The following is a 21,103-nucleotide window of genomic DNA, read 5'->3' on the forward strand; positions in this document are numbered from 1 at the left end:
CAGATAAATATCAGTTTCTGGTCACATCATTGCTTTCATGCAGATGCACACAGCCGCCTGTTACCACTACAAAGGGCAAAATGAGGAGATCAAAACCAGATCGCCATCTGTGCTGTAGCACATTAATGAGACTTACCTCTGTGAGAGCATGGAGCTGCCCCTCATGGACACACACTCCTATAAACCTGTGGGTAAAGTACAGGAACATATATTAATGTCAAGTCTAAACTTTTTAAACATTTCAAGGATTTTTTTTTAGTATGGTGGACACACCCGGGACAGGTTCTATCACAGGGTATATTACACAACCATTTAAACAGTGTCAACAGTTTAAAAAATGGTTTTATCAAAGCACGGCTGCTTTGAGAGGCATGTCCCGACAGAGGAAGCTGCCGGGCAAGTGTCGCATCTGCTAATCTGAATCACTGAGCTGGAACTCGAGACAGTTTGTGGCTTCTGGAGCATTTTATTGCAATCGTTCAATAACATGGTCTGCTGTGCAGCCAATTGCACCAAGTTGTTTTGCCGTTTGTTTTGTTTGTTTTAAATGTTTTTAAATCAGGTGTGGCGCACCAATGTGGTCTATGGACCTTTTATAGCCCACCCGCTTTTACATCCATGTACACTTCAGGCTACGGCAAAAAGTGCCAAAGACTCTTATTAAAAGGTCATTAAAAAGTTATTTTCAAGTCAAGTGGCCTTATTGTCATTTCAAGCATGTGCAGTGGTACAGTACACGGTGAACCGAGACAACGTTCCTCCATGTGGTGCTACACATGACAAACAAACGCAGGACTACACAAAGTGCAATTGTGCAAGAAAACCCCAAAACAAACAAAACCAAAACAGTTCAACACCGGACAGAACTGAACGATACAGACACAGCAGTGCAATCACTGACAATGAACCAACTGAAAATCTAGTCTGCGGGCTCTTCTTGTGGACCACACAAACCACATCTATCACCAGTGTTTGAAGGCCGATTATTCTAAACAGTGTACGATGAGACATGCCATCACAATGAAAATCAAACACTGGAAAGAAATGTTTTTAAATGAAAAGGTAAAAACTGAGTTTATGTTAACAGTGAGATGGAAAGCCAACATTTCAGTTACCTGAGTATGTTAGGGTGCGATAGTCGATTCATGAGCTGGACCTCCCTGAGCATGTTGGCCCTGTTACTGGCCAGGATGTTCATCTTCAGAGCCATCACCTGACCAGACACACGGTGTTGCACCTGGATGATGAAAGGGAAAGGAGCACAAACGCTTTATTTAGATCAACTGAAGCAACGAGAGCTGAAAAGCCGAAAAGACAATTTGTCATCACAAGCAAAAACACTTAAAATCTGCCTCACACCCCGGAAGAATCCATGACTGCTCCACATTTGGATGAAAGAAATATTTAAGACGCCTCACAGTTAACAGATGTATGGCTGAGGAGAGTAGGCGTGCGGCGCAGCGCTGGTGATGACGGATCTATCACACATGCATCAGTCACACCATCAACACCCTCTGAAGCAATAAAAATCTAAGTGCTGACTGAATGATATCTGGAAACCGGCCACGAAGCATTTAGAGGGTCGGTCGAGTTTCTTCCACACTCCTCTTGGCTGCTCGTCTGACCAAACCTGCTGCCATGACAATGAGGCCGTCTGGTATGGTAACTATGGCGATGCGACATGCTTCCTGGCGGGTGCATGTTTGTGCATATTTGCTTGGCAAGTAGTTGGACTTCCACAGAAATGTGTACGAGCAGCAGATGAAAGCAAAACACTCTGGGAATGTTTGCTGTGCGTGTGCGTGGTGAGAAAGGCCAGCACTTTAAGTGTTTTACATGTACGAGTAAGTGTGAAAGGAAAATTCGCTAAGGTTTGCAGGCATTCATTCATGTGCCTCTGTCAGTGCGCCACAGGGTGCTGTGGCTGCAATGTAGCTGCCATCACCAGTGTGTGAATGGGTGGATGACTGGATGTGTAAAGCGCTTTGGGGTCCCTAGGGACTAGTAAAGCGCTATACAAATACAGGCCATTTACCATGTGCAGCTCTCAAAAAAAATTTCCACAGTATTTCAGTCAGGTTGAGGTCTGGACTTTGGTCCGTTACAACCCTTTAATTCTTTTTCAGTCATTCTGTTGTAGATTTCCTGCCATGTCTGCAGGTCATTGTGCTGGTGCATGACCCAGTTTCTGCCACGTGTCAGACAGCTGACCTCATACTTGACTCTAGAACATTTTGGTATTCAGAGGGATTCATGGTCGACTCAGTGACTGCAAGGTCCCCAGGTCCTGTGGCTGTACAAGCCCAAATCATCATCCCTCCACTACCATGCTGACATTTGGTTTACAGCAAACATGTCAAACATGGAGCTGTGCATTACGGCCAAACATCTCCACTTTGGTCTGTCTAAAGCACATTGCTCTAGAAGTCTTCGGCTTTGTTCAAATGCATCTTTGAAAACTGAAACAATGCTGCCATGGAGAAAAGAGGCTTCCTTCTAGAAATCCTTCCAAACAGGCCATACTTTATCTTTTTAAAAACTGCACCATCATGAATTTTAACATGTGACCTGAAGCTTGCAGAATTTGAGACGTCCGTCTGAACTTGGGGTGGATTTGCTAGAATATCCACTCGCTCCTGTCCTGTGAAACACTATATTAATAAAAAGTCTTAATACAGAATAGAAGACTTCATTTGATATCTTTTTACAACTTTTTTGACATAACTCTGGACAACACGGGTCAGAAAACCAGACAAATTTAAGTATAAGGGTACAAGCGTTTACATGGCGCATGCAGACATACATGCTTCATTCTTTTGCTCAGGTTTTTAGCCGCCAACTTTAAATCTGCTCTTTTCTATCGGTCAAATCACATCAGTCGAGCCTTCAATAGCTGACAACACCAAGAAAGGTTAAAGTGATCACACATGAACACCTTTCAGTGGTAGAAATTCAACAGCATTTTTACTTTCTGGAAAGCATTGGACAGCATCAACGCGTTAACGAGCTAACCGTGCTAACACCGGCCAGCCCCACGCACGGGGCCATCCGCGGTAACTCGTTAACAGAGATTTGCTGCGTTAATGCAGTTATGGCGTTAACATCATTTTAACGAGATTAACACTGACAGCACTATGATGTGGTTTCGGGAAGTATAATTTACATATACATGCCAAACAGACTGAATCAGTGTTAAATGTTTCTAAAGCGGTCTCTAAACCCCCTTTAAACCCGCTCAGTCTGTTTGTTAGGGTTAGCAGGATGCAATTCAGTGTCTCGTGGAGTCTTATTTACATGCACAGTCTAAAACAGTGACCTTAAAGCTTGGCTATACATCAAATATCCTTTTAGCTAACAATAAAAGCTAAACCGGTAACCTTTTATCTTCATTTGTGACATAAATGTGAAGCGAAGGAGTGAGAGAGCGTGAGAGAGGGTCAAAGTCTGCAGTCGTGAACTAAAGTCAGAGTGACACTGGCCTGGATCTTAGCTGAGCTCTGGATCTGACTGATGATAGAAAAACCACAAAGCCTATTAGAGTACAGACTAGAGTGCAGTGAGTAATGCCACACACACACACACACACACACACTCTCTGAGGCCGACTCTCATCGACTGGCTGCAGTGTCTCTTCTTAAAAAGGTCGCTCGAGGACTCCAGACTGCAAGCGCTGCACGCATGCATAGGTGCACACATGTAAGACTCGCACACGGACACAACTGCACTTGTGAACAGTCGCTTACTTCCTGTTGCAGAATAAAAAGGAAGGCTGAGCAGCACAAGTGTAGAGGGTAGAAGTGCAGGACTAATCTCCACTTCTCTTTATACATCTGCTGCACTTAGAGGCTGATGCAGACTCATGTGGGCTGGAAGATGGAGCCTTGAAGCTGATTAAAGGTTACTTTATACTTAAAAAGCCTCTTTGTGCACACATTAGCACCAATTTCTCTTGGAAAGCAGCCTGCATGGCTGTGGATTCACATCACACTTGTCTAGGTTTCTCTGCCTTCACACACTTAGACGATATCTTTTTTTTTTTTTGACACTCTGCTGTGTAATCCTGTGATTAACGGGCAGCCACACACAGACACACACTGACTCGCACAGGCAGGTTACATTGCAAACATGCACCAACTGCTGAGACAGCAGTGGTTGGAACTGCAGCCCTGTTCGACCTGTCAAATTTTGTCCTGACAGTTTAAGCTCCCAAACAAACAACCTCTCACTCATCATCACAGAGTCAGCCTGACTCAGCATGGAGCTCAAGTGCAAACCTTTCTTACGTGTGCAGTTTGGTTTTTTTGGCCATCTGAAAAGCTGAACTCTGTAAGGCTAACAGCGTATGCGTGGTGTTTTTCATTCCAAGCACTTTGATGGTCATCTCCAAGGACTCGCCACTGGAATGTCCATGCCTACATAGAGAGATTATCCATGATATGAACCAATTACACACATACACACACAAAAAAAGACTTCTGCTCACATGCATGTGCCCAGCCACACCCTAACGCTCGCCTTCAAACACACAGAGCCTTGTAAAGTGCTGCTGTCAGCAGAGGAAAGGTCACTGGCATTTTTTGCCGTCTCGCTCAGTAGAGCCAACGTGCAGCAGCGTCTGTCATTAGCCAGCAGCCCGATGAGGCAGACTGATGCACAGCGAGGGAGGGAAGGACGTGCCAGAGATGCAGATGGACAACGCACTGGAAGGAAAGACTGGTTTGAAAAGAGCATATGTAAACCGTACTATGAGAAAAACTACACATTTGTTGCAGCCTCAGAGAGACCAGACCTGTAGTTTAACCTGACAGATGGTCGTTTCTGCAGTGCTGCGGTACTGCCAGGCTTCTTACGGTTAATGCAGCAAGCTGCAGCCAGGGTTTAATCCAAGCGCAAGGTACCCTCAGCCCGCGAACTGCTGTAAGGAGTCTCAATGCCAAAACACGGCAGTTGTTTTGGCATTTGCGATTAATATTTTTTAATATTAATGAATCCATTTCTAATGTTAGCTAGAGCTGCTAACTGACTTTGAGGCAAAGTGGATAAGAGGGAAAATTAACCAAAAAAAAAAATAAAAAATCATTTTGTTTATGTTGGCACGAAGAATATAATACACTGAAAAATGCAGTCACTGCTACTATTACTACCACCTATTTAACAAATCGGTTTCACCACAAACAAGTGAACCTTAAGGATTTTGGACTATAAACATAAATGAAACAAACATAAATGTTTTTGGTAAAGTGTAAAATGCAGATTACATTTTATGATATGCAAACACAATTTTTCCTGAATATCAAAGAAGCTTCACTAACATTTAAGCTGATGTTCATTTCATGTAATGCTATGTTTTGTGTGATTTCACCTTGTAGCGGCGACTAGAAAATCTGTGCTGAACAGATCACACACTGCTGCAGAGGGTGGAGTGTGGCTGGCTGTAACCACACACACACACACACACACTGACTTTGCCTCCAGACATGGGGTCAACTCCAAAGGCCTTGAGGATTTCATGGTTACTTCAGCTTCCCACCAGCAGTAGCCCGTCTCTGGCTACTTTAATGAAAAGTAAATCAGCCTTCAAACCACATCAGAAAGTGGAAATACAAGGAGACTGGACTAAAATGCGTTTCTTGTAGTATACAGCAAAACAAATGTGGCAAATCTCCTCACAGTACTGGCTTGTAGATGCATATGAAAGAAAAACATCCCTTTCAAAAAAAGTAATAATCATCATCATCATCATCATCACTAAATGTGCTTCCTACACAGTATTTTAACAAAAGGAAAGCAACATTTATCTCACAATCAGCATTTCAAGACATTTTTAACAAAGGAAGCAACACATCAACCAAACTGACACGTGAGGTTTACGCTGAAGTGTGAAGAGACCAAGCAAAGTCCCGAGGGGGGGAAGTAAACTTGTGTTTGATGGATAAAATTACTTCTGCAAAACAACTCAAGGCTTAAGCTGCTGCCTGAGGCACTGCTCTCAGTTATAGCGTGAAGAAGCTTACAGACTGCGTTTCAATAAGAACGCACGCGTGGAAACGACCGAGACGAGGCACCCAGCCAAGCGCTGGTCCATCAGTGAACGAGCAGGGAGGTCCCACTCTGCGCGGTCAGGTCAGGTTCAGAAACACAACCTGATCCAGGAGGCGTGCAGTCCACGAGCTGTCACAAAACCGATCACTGTCTGTTGCACAACAACAACACTGAGCCGGCCACGCCTCCTCACACACAGGCCAAAACAAAGAGGGGTCATTTAAGTTCACGCATGCAGCAACACACTGTCATCATCGCTGACCCCAGAGAGGCTGCTAAAGCAGACAGAGGAACATGAGGACCAGGTCTGGATCGACTGGATTAATACATGCATGAGACATGACTGATATTTTATTTTATTTATTTATTTATTTTTTTTAACTAAGGTCATCGAGTGTCTGATTATTTCTAGAAAAATTACTTCCTTCACTGATACATGGACATACAAGATGTTATACAGCTGTAGTGATAGCTTCTAGAGTCCATATTAAATACAATATAAGTAACACCTCATCAAATCCATGCGCATAAATGACAACACCAACTTTTTAAAAATTATTACCTAACAACCCCCGCCTCCCCAAGACTGGATCTACCTGGGAGCTGTGCTGGAGTCTAGTAAGAAAGACAGACCTGGGTCCTTGCCGTGTTAACCTTCTTAAATGCAAGGAAATCATCCGGAGGCCTAATTTTTAAGTGAATTTCAAAATAAAAGACCAAAAGAAACAAAGTCCAAGGTGGAAATTCATTCAGGTACACTTTGGAAAGTGTTATTTGTAATTACCTGACTATTACTTGTCCTTAATTTCAGATTTTTAGGGGAATTTATGTTTTTATCAAATATAGTGAGGACATATTTCCGCTGGATTTGGAAGTAGCAGATTTTGGAGGAAGATATATGTATGAAACACAAACAGCCAATAAATTACCATGTGTGGCTTTAATACTGCAAGTAGTGAGAGAGAGTACATCTTGTTTTCTTGAGGTGACTCCTTAATGGAACAGTGAACTGAGCCACCGTCACTGGCGACACAAATACTGAACCACTTGTTTACCTTCTTACAGGGGAGTTGCTCTCCTTGAGGTTTAGCTAAGACTACAGTCCTTCAGGAAGGACCTGAAAACATAAGTGTTGGGCAACTCTTGCCCGACTACCTATTTTAATCCACAGTCAAGTTGAAAAATTGCATTCAATAAACACAGCGGTTTAAATGAAGACGTGAAACACCACACGCTCAGCACTTTCGAGTTTGTGTGGCCGTGCAGAATATAAACAAAGATAAATATTTGTGCAGCGAGCTGCAGCAAAGCAGGCCCCGACTGGAATGACAGAGGAAGGGAATAATGAGGGAAAAGTGCCACACTAAAAGCAATCATTTTCAAGTCTGCACTGGCTCTCCCATACCAACACCACCATCCAACAGTAACACAAGCACATACACCCAGCCCGCCTCCTAATCCCAAACACTGAAAATGATCACAGGCACACAGGAGACAGCTGATGATGGATCGTGGTTTGTGTGTATGCAACACAGGAGATCTGTTTTTTTTCCTCCTCCTTTGTTGTCGTTTTAGATTTCCAGAGCTGAAATCGTTCCAGCCACCGGGATTTACTAAGAACCGATTACATCCTGACACAGGACGTGTCAGGATGTAATCAACATGACAATGATCCAGCAGGACGCTGGGAGATTCCCAGATTTGCTGGTTACAAAAATGTTTTATTTCCCTCTCCCCCATGCCATTTCAGGAAGTGTAAGACCAATACGATGGAAGAAAAGATTTTGTTTTCTGCAAGAAAGTCGTTTTTTCTAATATAAATCGACCTGGGTAATAAATCCATAAAGCAACTGCCAAATCTATAAAATGTTAGAAAGAAGAGGAAAACATTCCTGCCACCATCACAGAAATCCCAACATTGAGTAACAGGTACATCGGGGGTATTTCTTCAGTAATTAGAGGATCCACTGAAAGTTAAGCTCAGCTAATCCAATAAAAACCGAATGAGTGAGAGGCAGAGTAGAAATGTTATGAAAATGCAAACATAAACGAGTACAGTACTGTGCAAAACTCTTTGGAAAACCGTCACTTCTTTACATTTTACATGGACAGTGAGACATATTTGCAAGCACACACACAGAAAGACGCTATATACAGTGGGGCAAAAAAGTATTTAGTCAGCCACCGATTGTGCAAGTTCCCCCACTTAAAATGATGACAGAGGTCAGTAATTTGCACCAGAGGTACACTTCAACTGTGAGAGACAGAATGTGAAAAAAAAAAAAAAAAAAAAAAAAAAAAAAAAATCCATGAATTCACATGGTAGGATTTGTAAAGAATTTATTCGTAAATCAGGGTGGAAAATAAGTATTTGGTCACCTCAAACATGGAAAATCTCTGGCTCTCACAGACCTGTAACGTCTTCTGTAAGAAGCTTTTCTGTCCCCCACTCGTTACCTGTATGAATGGCACCTGTTTGAACTCATCATCTGTATAAAAGACACCTGTCCACAGCCTCAAACAGTCAGACTCCAAACTCCGCCATGGCCAAGACCAAAGAGCTTTCGAAGGACACCAGGAAAAGTGTTGTAGACCTGCACCAGACTGGGAAGAGTGAATCTACAATAGGCAAGCAGCTTGGTGTGAAAAAAATCAACTGTGGGAGCAATCATCAGAAAATGGAAGACATACAAGACCACTGATAATCTCCCTCGATCTGGGGCTCCACGCAAGATCTCATCCCGTGGGGTCAAAATGATCATGAGAACGGTGAGCAAAGATCCCAGAACCACACGGGGGGACCTGGTGAATGACCTGCAGAGAGCTGGGACCAAAGTAACAAAGGTCACCATCAGTAACACACTACAACGGCAGGGAATCAAATCCCGCAGTGCCAGACGTGTTCCGCTGCTGAAGCCAGTGCATGTCCAGGCCCGTCTGAAGTTTGCCAGAGAGCACATGGATGATACAGCAGAGGATTGGGAGAATGTCATGTGGTCAGATGAAACCAAAGTAGAACTTTTTGGTATAAACTCAACTCGTCGTGTTTGGAGGACGAAGAATACTGAGTTGCATCCCAAGAACACCATACCTACTGTGAAGCATGGGGCTGGAAACATCATGCTATGGGGCTGTTTTTCTGCCAAGGGGACGGGACGACTGATCCGTGTTAAGGACAGAATGAATGGGGCCATGTATCGTGAGATTTTGAGCCAAAACCTCCTTCCATCAGTGAAAACTTTGAAGATGAAACGAGGCTGGGTCTTCCAACATGACAATGATCCAAAACACACCGCCCGGGCAACAAAGGAGTGGCTCCGTAAGAAGCATTTGAAAGTCCTGGAGTGGCCTAGCCAGTCTCCAGACCTCAACCCCATAGAAAATCTGTGGCGGGAGTTGAAAGTCCGTGTTGCTCGGCGACAGTCCCAAAACATCACTGCTCTCGAGAAGATCTGCATGGAGGAATGGGCCAAAATACCAGCTACTGTGTGTGCAAACCTGGTAAAGACCTATAGTAAACGTTTGACCTCTGTTATTGCCAACAAAGGTTATGTTACAAAGTATTGAGTTGTATTTTTGTTATTGACCAAATACTTATTTTCCACCCTGATTTACGAATAAATTCTTTACAAATCCTACCATGTGGATTCATGGATTTTTTTCACATTCTGTCTCTCACAGTTGAAGTGTACCTCTGGTGCAAATTACTGACCTCTGTCATCATTTTAGGTGGGGGAACTTGCACAATCGGTGGCTGCCTAAATACTTTTTTGCCCCACTGTAAGACTTGCAACCATTTCTGATGAGGTTTCAGTGAACAGTACATGGGTCGACTGAAGGGCCAGATGCATCAGTCAGGTCCTGTGCTGGATTTTTCCCACTTTAAGGACTTTCAGATATCGTTAATCTACTGTAGATGTTTTTTTTCCCCAGTCCTGACACATCTTTTGTCCTCTACTTGCCCAGTTTTCCTCAATTTTTTATATCTCTCTCTCTCTCACACACACACACACACACACACACACACACACACACACACACACACACACACACACACACACACACACTAGATTCAACTAATGAAATTGGAACAAGTTCTGTGTTTTTGTGACAGGCTGCCAGTAACAAAGTGCCAAAAGACATAACTTCAGTCTCATTGTTTACCATGCTGTTTGTTATATGCAGACGATACAAGCTCATTTATCGAGTTGGGCATCTTTATGTACCTAAATGATTCACAGGTCAATGTTAAGTGGCTTAAATAAAATAATCCTGAAATTGAATAAAAATACAACCTACCTACAAAGCATACTCTATTAAGGAATATTTAAGGAAGAAACTTTATTAGCTAGCACGTTTATTTGCTAAATATAATGTACATATAACCCGCAAACTAAACAAAATTAATTTCAGGTCTACAAATAGTGGATAAATGACAGCTTGTTAACTATAGCGGGTGGGCTGAAAATAATCTAGCTCTATGTTAAACCTGATTTAAAATGTTCAAATATCAAAGCCCTTATTACAATTTTTTTTTTAAGAAAAAAAATCCCTACATTTAAGAAAGCAGGAAACAGTCTAATTGCTAGAAGCCAAATATAGCTGATGATAGTGAATTTTTGCCTAGCAACAGGTCTTGATGGCAGATATAAACTTGATAAACACTCAAACAGCAGCAGCACAGCAGCGTTTGACAAACCATTTCCTTCATCTTACCAACTCGTCACATACAGCTGACCGACACACTTCAATCACAGGGACAACACTCCTAAATCCCACTTCTTATCCACTTACTCTCCATGAGCTTGTTATCTTACATCAGGTTTAGGCAGAGTCCAAAACAAATGCACACACAGCCTCCAGTCGGGCTAATCACAGCATGTATGATAATTACCAGGAAGACTGGCTTTCTTACAGTGAGGAGTTTCATGGAAATTCAGTGTTTGTGAGAAAACTGGCAGTGATGCTGAAGCTCAATTACCAAAAGAATAAAGCAATCAGGAAATGGGGAATTATATCAAGTACAGCATGTTTGTTAAATATAACACTAAGATAACAGGCTGCTTGTAGTAATGAGCAGAAAGACTGGAACGCACTGGTGAAACTACTACAACTGCTACACTGAAAGATAACATCTGGGCTCTGACCTTATTAAGCTCAGCTCAGTCAGGAGCACAGTAAGTGAAAAATAAGACTGCTAGTGGTCCATCTGCAGTAATTTTATAATTGCTGGTATGGCTCCGTTCTGGGAACTCGATACACATACTTGGAAAACTGGGGACAGGACGCACAGCAGGGCAGGCATCAGTAACAGGACACTGATTAAATCAGAAACAGCATGAAAAGGAGAAGCCAGAAGGGAGGTGGGTTGCAAAGAGGCTTGCAAATGCACAGCAGTTGTTAGCAGCTTAAATTTTGCTTTATATAATTTACAAATTAGGCAGTCATGTATTTATAGACAGGTCAAAAATAATGAGATTAAATCATTTTAGCTATACCTGGAGGAAGAACTATGGATGAGTACAGATAAAACTTTGACAGCAGCACATCTGCCTATTCTACTTAAAGGTTCGATTATTCACCAGCTACTTTATGTGATCGAATTTCTGTGTGGGAAAGAAAAGTTTTCAGCATCAACTACCAACTGATTAACAGAGCAGAGCGGCAGAGAATAAAACTGCATGTGGAGGTGTGCAATGGCATGAGACTGACATCACAGTTTAGCTATGCACAAAAAAACAAACAAACACAAAAACCCCACACACATACCAGCACTGATAATAGATACTCTGATAAGCTTTGAGGTATACAAGTCCAATGAATTGAAGGATCTGGAACCAGCTTAATTCCCATATCTAGGTGGCAAATGTTACCTTTACCCAGCCAACTATCAGTTCATGTTTTACATTTATAACTGAAAGAACAAGACGTGATAGAGCCCTCACACATTAAGAGCGAGGTGTGCTGCAGCTCAGGTGTGACTGCAGTCACGTGACGTCTTCAGCCCGGGATCCGGTTCCTCGTCACTTCCTGTGTGCAACAACTTCCAGAGCCACAGTGAGCTGAATTCGATGTGTGGAACCCACATGGAAACTTTCATATACAGTCAGTGATCTGTGAATTCGGTTGTGCCACGAATGTGACGTAATATCACCAGCCTCAGACTCCTCAAGCACTTGAGGTTTGTGATGGACTGGACACACACACACACACACACACACACACACACACACGAGATATAACAATTTCATGTCCTGTCTGAACAGACAAAACATCAAATGATACACCAAAGTTGCCTTTGCAGAGTGGGATTTTCTGTGGACGCTGAGATTTCCATGTCTCATGTAAATGATGGAGAAAGTCCAAATGAGAACCAAATCTTCTACGTGTGCTTGTTCTTGGACGTCTAACGTTCTCTGCGTTCACAAACATGCCATCTATTATCAGGAGAGAAACAGCCGGAGCGTGACGCAGTAATATGAAGTAAAACAATAATCCAATTAGAAATTGATCCAATTTGTTTGCTCAACTCCCTGCAGCCCTGAGAAAGGGACAGAATAAATAACCACATCCTACAGTTAACTGAACCTTTGGCTTATGATGCAGTTTAATTGTGAATGGGCGCTTTATTGCTTTCGAGCCTCTGGGTTATCAGGCTGATGAATTAGGAGTATTGCACAAGTGCAAAAGCTGGCACTTACAGACAGACACGTCCAGAACTTTGCTTTGAACAATATTAAAAAGACAAATTACAGCACCTGGAGGATTTGTCTTAACACGTGCACTCCTTTTTTTCTTCTTTTTTTTTTTTTTTTTTTTAAATCGCCCTGCCCTCTATTCCCCCCCGACCCCTCCCAGATTGCACAATTTCACTCTGGAGATGTGAATGGCTGCCCGTTTGTGCTGCTGCGAGTCACCATTGATCTGAAGCACAACAGCAGCACACACATGGCAGGAGGCCAGGAGGCCTTTGTAAGTGCAGGAGCATCCATTTCAAAGTGTGGCCCATACACACTTTCAGTTTAGTAAAGTTTCATAAACAAAACATCAGGTAGGGGGATTTTTCTGCAGAACAGTTGGGCCTTCTTCCTCCGGGCTAAACCCGGACACAGGAGCGACTATTCGGTCAGCACACTTTATAAATATGACTGATAGCTGTGGTAACAATTTTGCATTTATATAGCACTATCAAAGAGCACACTCATCCAGACTCAATTGGCAACTTAACAAGCCTGCAGTGAGCACAGTGACATTTGCATGCTCATTGGCCATTCAAAGGGCAAAGCTGAGGGAGTGGCTTCAAGAAGCCGAGTGGCCTCAAGAACATTTTCCTTGAGAACGAGAACAGCACAAAGAGTGAAGTCCGAACACAAAAAGCCTCGTTTAGTGAAGGTCGACCTGAGCCGGACTTCTTTTAAACTGAAGCACTCAAAAGCAAGAATTAGATATTTTTACTTAATCGTGTTTTGTATAATGAGTCAACTTCTTGTGAAAACAACATTCTTATTTCACAAATGAATGCACAAATGATCATCAGGACTTCCCCCTTCTGGAAATCCGCTGGCCCGAGCAGAGCGCACAGGAGACGGCGTAGATGCTGCACAGTCATCACTTTTCCTTAAACTTTGTACCAAGGAACGGACGTGATAAAGGGCACCTGATGCCTGAGTCATTTGTGATCGCTCGTGCACGCCAACTGGGTTACGCGTGTAGATAAGTCCAGGCCTCCAAAGCCTGTGTGAAAACGGCATTAGACTCCACAGCCCAGCCAATTAATTTTTTAACCTTTAAAATGTTAGAAGTAGAGACCAACTTTTTAGAAATATTTGAAATAATGTCCCGTTTTGACATGAAAACCTTTGCTGCTTTTCTTTGCCTTACATGAAACTGATCATTTTGTGTTTTTTACCCCTTTCATTTTCATGATTTGCCACAATAAGCATGTGCCACCATTTCTGACAAACGCCTGTTCAACAGTATGATCGATGATGGAAATAATTACTGTACTCAGCATCTTATGCACCCACTCCATGTGATTTCATATCACGAGTTTAGTTGTGCAACAATCTGCAGGAGGACCAAATTCATCCTCTACAGTCCCACTAATGCTTTTAAAGACAAGATCATCACACTGAAAACAACTGGAGCCGTTTACAGCCAGCTGTTAACCTGTGAGTTACCACAGATCCAAAGATCAGACACATTACCTCATCTGGGTGTTTGGCAAGTCAAAATGAAGGAGCTCAAAATAATCTCTTAACAAGAACTAGTCATTACTGTAGACAGATTTACCTTTAAGGAGTGTTTATTTTATAGGCACTGACGTCAGTATTGAACAGCAGAGCTCGCAATCCTTTGATAAACTATTTACCAAATTAAATCACATTGTCCCTTTCTAATATTTTAGATTTTTGAAGTCAAACACATCAACTGATAATTAAGAAATTCTTCAGCCAGGCAGTGATTTACTGTAGGGCAGGTTAACATACAAGTGTTTCTATTTCTATACATACACACAGAAAGCCTGACCAGCCACACACAGACACTTGTGACAGGAGTGATATGGAGGAAATCCACACCTGCAACTTAAATGCAACTATGAATACTCTAAAGCTTTAGATTAGAGTCATTAAGTCCAGGCTGGTACATACAGCCTATGAAGCATTGCTGCTAGAAGTGTGGCGATCGTATACGAGCAGAGCACACGATAAGAGCTGCACCCAAATTATTTCCACCAGCAACCTCACTGACACCGACATTTGTACGACCACTTAAAAGGTTAAACAAAGTCCAACGCACTAACCCAGAGTTCATTTCCTTCTACCAACATAAAACCAAATTAAATAAAACTTGAACAGTTTATTAAAAAAATATACAGAAGCTATAACCCCAGAGGAATGCCTTCATCACCTATAGAGTGAATAGTGTCTAACAATTATTTTTTGCACAGTAAATTCAATTTAAAGACGCAGATTTATTGCAAAAGCCTGTCGAATCACATGCGAGTGTGATGTAGGGTGTGAAAAAACACCATTATAAAATACTACAGCTGGATCGTTTAACTTGACAACTGCGCTGCCTGAGAATTTTGGGGGTTTAGGTTTTAGCAGTACTTCGGTTAATTCCAAGTCTGTATGAAAGAAGAAACAGACTAAACGGCAAACACCTTTCATCAGAACGCTTAAGAGAGCAGGTAGTCAACTTAATGATTAGAAATGAGGCCGTTTTGCCTTCATTAAACAACGAAACCTACTTAAATTATTGTTCCAACTTTGATCCTATTAGATTCTTAAAAAAACAAAACAAAAAAAAAAAAAAAAACGAAGCTTGAACTGTTCATTTATACCAAATGCTGCTGCAGTCACCTGCACTGCTGCTCAGCGAATAAATACAGAGCTGCAACCATTAGCTCATTAATCTGCAGCAAAAAAACATCAGCTTTATCAACAGTGACAACAAGTGCTCCCATAAAGCCCCAGTATGCTCTAGATTAAACCCCCTAATCCTCATAATCTTTGAATCAAGCCTAATAAAGTCTTAGGTCGCGCCACACCCACCTGCCAATTCAACTACACACCTGTAACATTTCATAACTGAGCTGTGGACAGTTGTGACACCATTATGCTGACAAAATCTCCTCAGACAAAGACAAACACCTGCTAAAACACCTTGCCGGGAGCTCCTGGTGCAGCTAGACAACCGTGATGAAACAGACTCGAGAGATTAAAGCTATACCTGCTACGCTGCATTAAGGTTCTTCGCAGCCAGCTCCTCCTGGAGTGATCTCTTTCACGCCATCACACCCTGGCAACTCAGAGCCATCATTAACGAGGCGTACCTCAGAATTAGGCTCGACACAACTGAAAAGGCAGCGTGACAAAAGGGGATGAAGGCCACTGGTGCAAGCAGAGTCAGGAGTAGGGTCACCTTACAGGTGTACATGATCTACCTGCACTGACCATATCCCCTTACACACGGGGTTGGGAGGCAAAAACAAAACACTGCGTCCATCTTTCACCAACTAATGGGTCACTGCAAACAGGTGTGGACACCATGATGCCATCCATCAAAAAAAAAGAAAAAGAAAAATGCATCATCAGCTTCCTCAGCAGTTATTCAGCACCATCAAGAAACTTGACAGGAAGTCAACAACTCATTCTGGGGCGTCAGGAAGTACATCTATTTGCAGTCTTAAAATACTGAAAGTTTAGAGGCTCCACTCAGAGCAGGATGTGCACGTTAAACTTCGAGCTTGTCACAAACGAGACTCAAAATCAGCTCGTGGAAGTTAAGTGAAAACTTGTCCCGTCCCCCCGTTTAGACCCCGTTTTCTCACCTTGAACACCTCAGAGAAGAACCCTGCGCCGATCTTCTCGCGGCTGAAGTCATCCAGGCGGGCCAGGGTAGACACGGCGCTGCGCAGGGCCCGGTATGAGGACGGTCTAATCCGGTTGGTTCCATGGACGTGGTGCATGGGCGGCTCAGCCTCTCCCTCCTGCTCATGCACGATCCTTTCCGTCTCCATCTCCGTCTCGGACGGCCCGGGAGGAGGAGGCGGACTTGGGACGTGTGCGTAGTTTAAAATCCAGCCCGACTACTGTTTACATTTCCCATGTCCGCTAGAAGGCCACAGCGCACGGCTCTCAGGAGAGCAGGAACGATAAACCAAATGTTGCAGCTGCGGTCTGAAACCAGTCAAGCCCAGTCCCTCAGATTCTTGCACACGTCCGGAACGAGCTCGTCTCAGTGCGTCCTCAAGCAGCTACACAGCTGCAGGGGTGCATCCTGCAGAGTCGGTGCGCAGTTTGGGGGTGAAGTCCCTCATGCCGTGCTCTCTCCCTAAACTGCGCAGGCTGCTGCTGCTGCTGCTGAGCGGCGTCTCTCTCAATTTCCTCCAAGTCTGCTCCTCCTGCAGCAAAGGAAAAAAAGAAAAAGAAAGGAGGACGGGGCTCCACTTTCTACTTCCACCAATTGAATCCCAGGCTTCCAGTGCGCGCAGACCTGCCTCACTCGAGCTCCAGCCTATTGAAACTAAAGAGGGAGAGCGGAGCGTGCACAGGGGCGTTAATTCAATAAATCATAAAGTGTGCGCGTCTGATGCGATCAGTCTGTAAATAAAACTCCTGCTGCTTGTGCTGAGGGGGACAATACTTTAATTACAGCTGTGACGAATCATCGTATATGTCACAAAAATAAAACAAGACGATTTTGGAAAAGCGTGGCTGGGTTTAACTGCGACTCTTACATTACCCATGTAAATAACTTGTGTCAAGCCAGCCTCCAATTCGAGACTTGCAGTCAAGCCAGCCTCCAGTTTGTTTTCTGTTCCCTGTGTATTCAAAGTATTACGGGAATGGATGTGGAAACCGGATTTCAAAATAAAAGCCAACTTCGAGTGAATTAACAGATATGTTAAGAACATAATAACATATAATTTAGGCTTTTTTTTTTTTTTTTACAAACTCTAATGTTAGATCTATATGACACAGCCTTGTACCCTAATTGTGCCCTGTCACTATCAAGGCCATCTTATTTTGGATTTCAAAGTAAAAGCCCTGTGAATCTTCATTTTTGAACTACTCTTTCAATGACTTAATAATGCTCTTAAAAGCAAAAGTCGTATTTCCAAATACTATTTGAACTTTATATCAACACTTTCCAACCACAGTCTTTTTACAGTGATACCATATCAATATCAAGTCAGTCTGATTTTGCCTTTCATAGTAATGGCCCTTTGAAATTGTCCATAATTGACTTAATCTTCTAACGATTCAAAATGCTCTAAAATGAAAAATTCTTGTTTCCACAGGGTAATTCCACCTTAGATCAACAGTATACAGCCCCACAGTGATACCATATCAATATCAAGTCATTCTGATATTGCTTTAAAAAATAAAAGCATTTTCAAACTGCCCATATCTGACTTGCTCCTGGAACAATTTCAAAATGCTCTAAAATGGCACATTCCTGTTTCCACAGGGTAATTCCACCTTAGATCAACAGTATACAGCCCCACAGTGATACCATATCAATATCAAGTCATTCTGATTTTGCTCTCAAAAATAAAAGCCTTTTCAAATTGTCCATAATTGACCTAACTTTCAGTGATTTCAAAATGCTCTAAAAAGGAAAATTCCTGTTTCCACAGGGTAATTCCACCTTAGATCAACAGTATACAGCCCCACAGTGATACCATATCAATATCAAGTCATTCTGATTATGCCTTCCAAAATAAAAGCCTTTTTAAATTGTCCATAATTGACCTAACTTTCAGTGATTTCAAAATGCTCTAAAATGGAAATTTCCTGTTTCCACAGGGTAATTCCACTTTAGATCAACAGTATACAACCTCACGATGTTACCATATCAATTTCAAGTAATTCTGATTATGCCTTCCAAAATAATGGCCTGTTGAAAATGCCCATAATTTACCTAACTTTCAGTGATTTCAGAATGCTCTAAAAAGGAAGATTTCAGTTTCCACAGGGTAATTCCACTTTAGATCAACAGTATACAACCTCACGATGTTACCATGTCAATTTCAAGTCAGTCTGATTTTGCTTTTCAAAATAAAAACTTTTTCAATTTGCCCATATATGACTTACTCTTGGAGCGAATTCAAAATGCTCTAAGATGGAAAATTGCTGTTTCCACAGCATAATTCCACTTTAGATCAATAGTATCCAACCCCACAGTGATACCATATCAATATCAAATCAGTCTGATGTTGCCTTCCAAAATAAAAGACTTTTCAAATTGCCGATATACGACCTACTCTTTTAAAGAATTCAGAACGCTCTAAAAATGAAACTTGCTCTTTCCACAGGATGAATCCATGTTAGATCAAAAGTGTACATCCACACCATGGTACTACTTCAATTTCAAGTCATTCTGATTTTGCCTTCCAAAATAATGGCCTGTTGAAAATGCCAATAACTTACCTAACTTTCAGTGATTTCGGAATGCTCTAAAAAGGAAATTTTCTGTTTCCACAGAATAATTTCACTTTAAATCATTCTAAATAAAGAAATTACAAAACAGCTTGCAAACCAACCATGACATCTTTCCACAGACTTAAAATATAAATGTACTATCAATTACAACCTAGTGGCAATTTCGGCTTCCTTTTACATCATCTTTATGATTCAATTCTGTCATAATCAATTGAGTCTGATTTTGCTTTTCAAAATGAAAACCCAATATGTGTTGAAACAGCAATTTTCATTTTTAAAACATTCTGAAATAATTGAAAGAGTATATCACATATGGACAAATTCGACGGGCCATTAATTTGAAAGGCGAAATCAGACCAACATGAAATTTACATGGTTTAACTGTCGGGTTGGATACTGTTGATCTAAAGTGGAATTATCCTGTGGAAACAGCATCTTTCAATTTAAGAGCATTTTGAAATCGTTAAACGAGTAGGTCGTCTACGGGCAATTTGAAAATACTTTTATTTTGGAAGGCAAAATCAGAGTGACTTGATATTAATATGGTATCACTGTGGGGCTGTATACTGTTGATCTGGAGTGGAATTATCCTGTGGAAACACGAAATTTCCATTTTAGAGCATTTTGAAATTGTTCCAGGATCAAGTCAGATATGGGCATTTTGAAAATGCTTTTATTTTTGAAAGCAAAATCAGAATGACTTGATATTGATGTGGTAACATCGTCAGGTTGTATACTGTTGACCTAAAGTGAAATTATCCTGTGGAAACAGCAATTTTCACTTTTAGAGCATTTTGAAATCTTTAAAAGAGTAGGTCGTATCTTGGCAATTTGAAAAGTCTTTTATTTTGGAAGGCATAATCAGAATGACTTGATATTAATATGGTAACATCGTGAGGTTGTATACTGTTGAACTAAAGTGAAATTATCCTGTGGAAACAGCAAAATTCTGTTTAAGAACATTTTGAAATCGTCAAAAAAGTAGGCCGTATATGCTCAATTTGAAAGGGCATTTATTTTGGAAGACATAATCAGAATGACTTGATATTGATATGGTATCACTGTGGGGCTGTATACTGTTGATCTAAGGTGGAATTACCCTGTGGAAACAGGAAATTTCCATTTTAGAGCATTTTGAAATTGTTCCAGGAGCAAGTCAGATATGTGTCATATAGATCTAACATTAGAGTTTGTAAAAAAAAAAAGAAGCCTAAATTATATGTTATTATGTTCTTAACATATCTGTTAATTCACTCGAAGTTGGCTTTTATTTTGAAATCCGGTTTCCACATCCATTCCCGTAATACTTTGAATACACAGGGAACGTAAAACAAACTGGAGGCTGGCTTGACTGCAAGTCTCGAATTGGAGGCTGGCTTGACACCAGTTTGAAACATGATGTGCACTCGTGAAGTCTGTAGAATGGATTTCCACGATGGAGTCTAAATATCTTTTCTTTTTCTCATTCCTGGGGTAGTCTGCCATGTCCTGCTCTCTGATAACATCGCAGAACGCAGACATATCAGCCCTGGCTGCCGCTGCTTGCACTTTGCACACACACAGTCGCTTTTTACAGCTGATTCAGCCGGCATTTACAGCTCTAATGGTCCCACGGTCACGCCGAAAGGGTAGGAGGGGGGGGGGGGGTCGTTTCTCAGCAATCCTCAGACAGCGCGTGTGTGCCTCCGGTGCTGATGCTCCGCAAAAACCCGGAGCATTGCTCACTGCGGATTCTAAATTATGGATGCTAAAGGTGAGCTGAGTTTGACACGAGCGCACGCACGCACGCACACATGGTCATCAGACTCATGGTTCAAACAGAAATACGCTGACGCATAAAAAGAAGCTGCACTGAAACAGAGCGGAGACGTGCTTCACCGCAAAGCAGGAGGAGGGTCTGACTTACCTGGCCTTCTCTGAAAAACACAACCTCGACATGCGCCGGACGGCCCGGTGTCCTCTGCCGAGCTCCGAGCCAGCACCACCAGCGGCGTCCGGTTACCGAGAGCTTTAGTTTACCAATTAAGCCTCCTGGAGCCGCGGGTACGGACTCGGTGCTTGTTTCGTTTCACGTCACCGCTGCCGATCTGTGCCTCCCTCGTTGCGGT

General features: G+C 42.2%; 1 protein-coding gene across 1 annotated transcript in view; it reads right to left on the bottom strand.

Moving 5' to 3' along the window:
* Nucleotides 1-21,103, bottom strand: part of tesk1b (testis associated actin remodelling kinase 1b) — a 34,338-nt gene extending 13,235 nt beyond the window's left edge. The window contains exons 1-4 of the mRNA XM_085349512.1: nt 20,902-21,103; nt 16,379-16,951; nt 1,116-1,237; nt 137-185 (exon numbers count right to left, since the gene is read on the bottom strand). Of these exons, the coding sequence (XP_085205638.1) occupies nt 137-185; nt 1,116-1,237; nt 16,379-16,567 (360 nt within the window). The 5' untranslated portion in view covers nt 16,568-16,951; nt 20,902-21,103. The remainder of the gene's footprint in view (nt 1-136; nt 186-1,115; nt 1,238-16,378; nt 16,952-20,901) is intronic.

Source organism: Diplotaxodon limnothrissa, linkage group LG3 (assembly GCF_057381915.1).
Source record: "Diplotaxodon limnothrissa isolate DT_005_m linkage group LG3, D_limnothrissa_male_GT1.1, whole genome shotgun sequence".
NCBI classification, from domain to species: Eukaryota; Metazoa; Chordata; class Actinopteri; order Cichliformes; family Cichlidae; genus Diplotaxodon; species Diplotaxodon limnothrissa.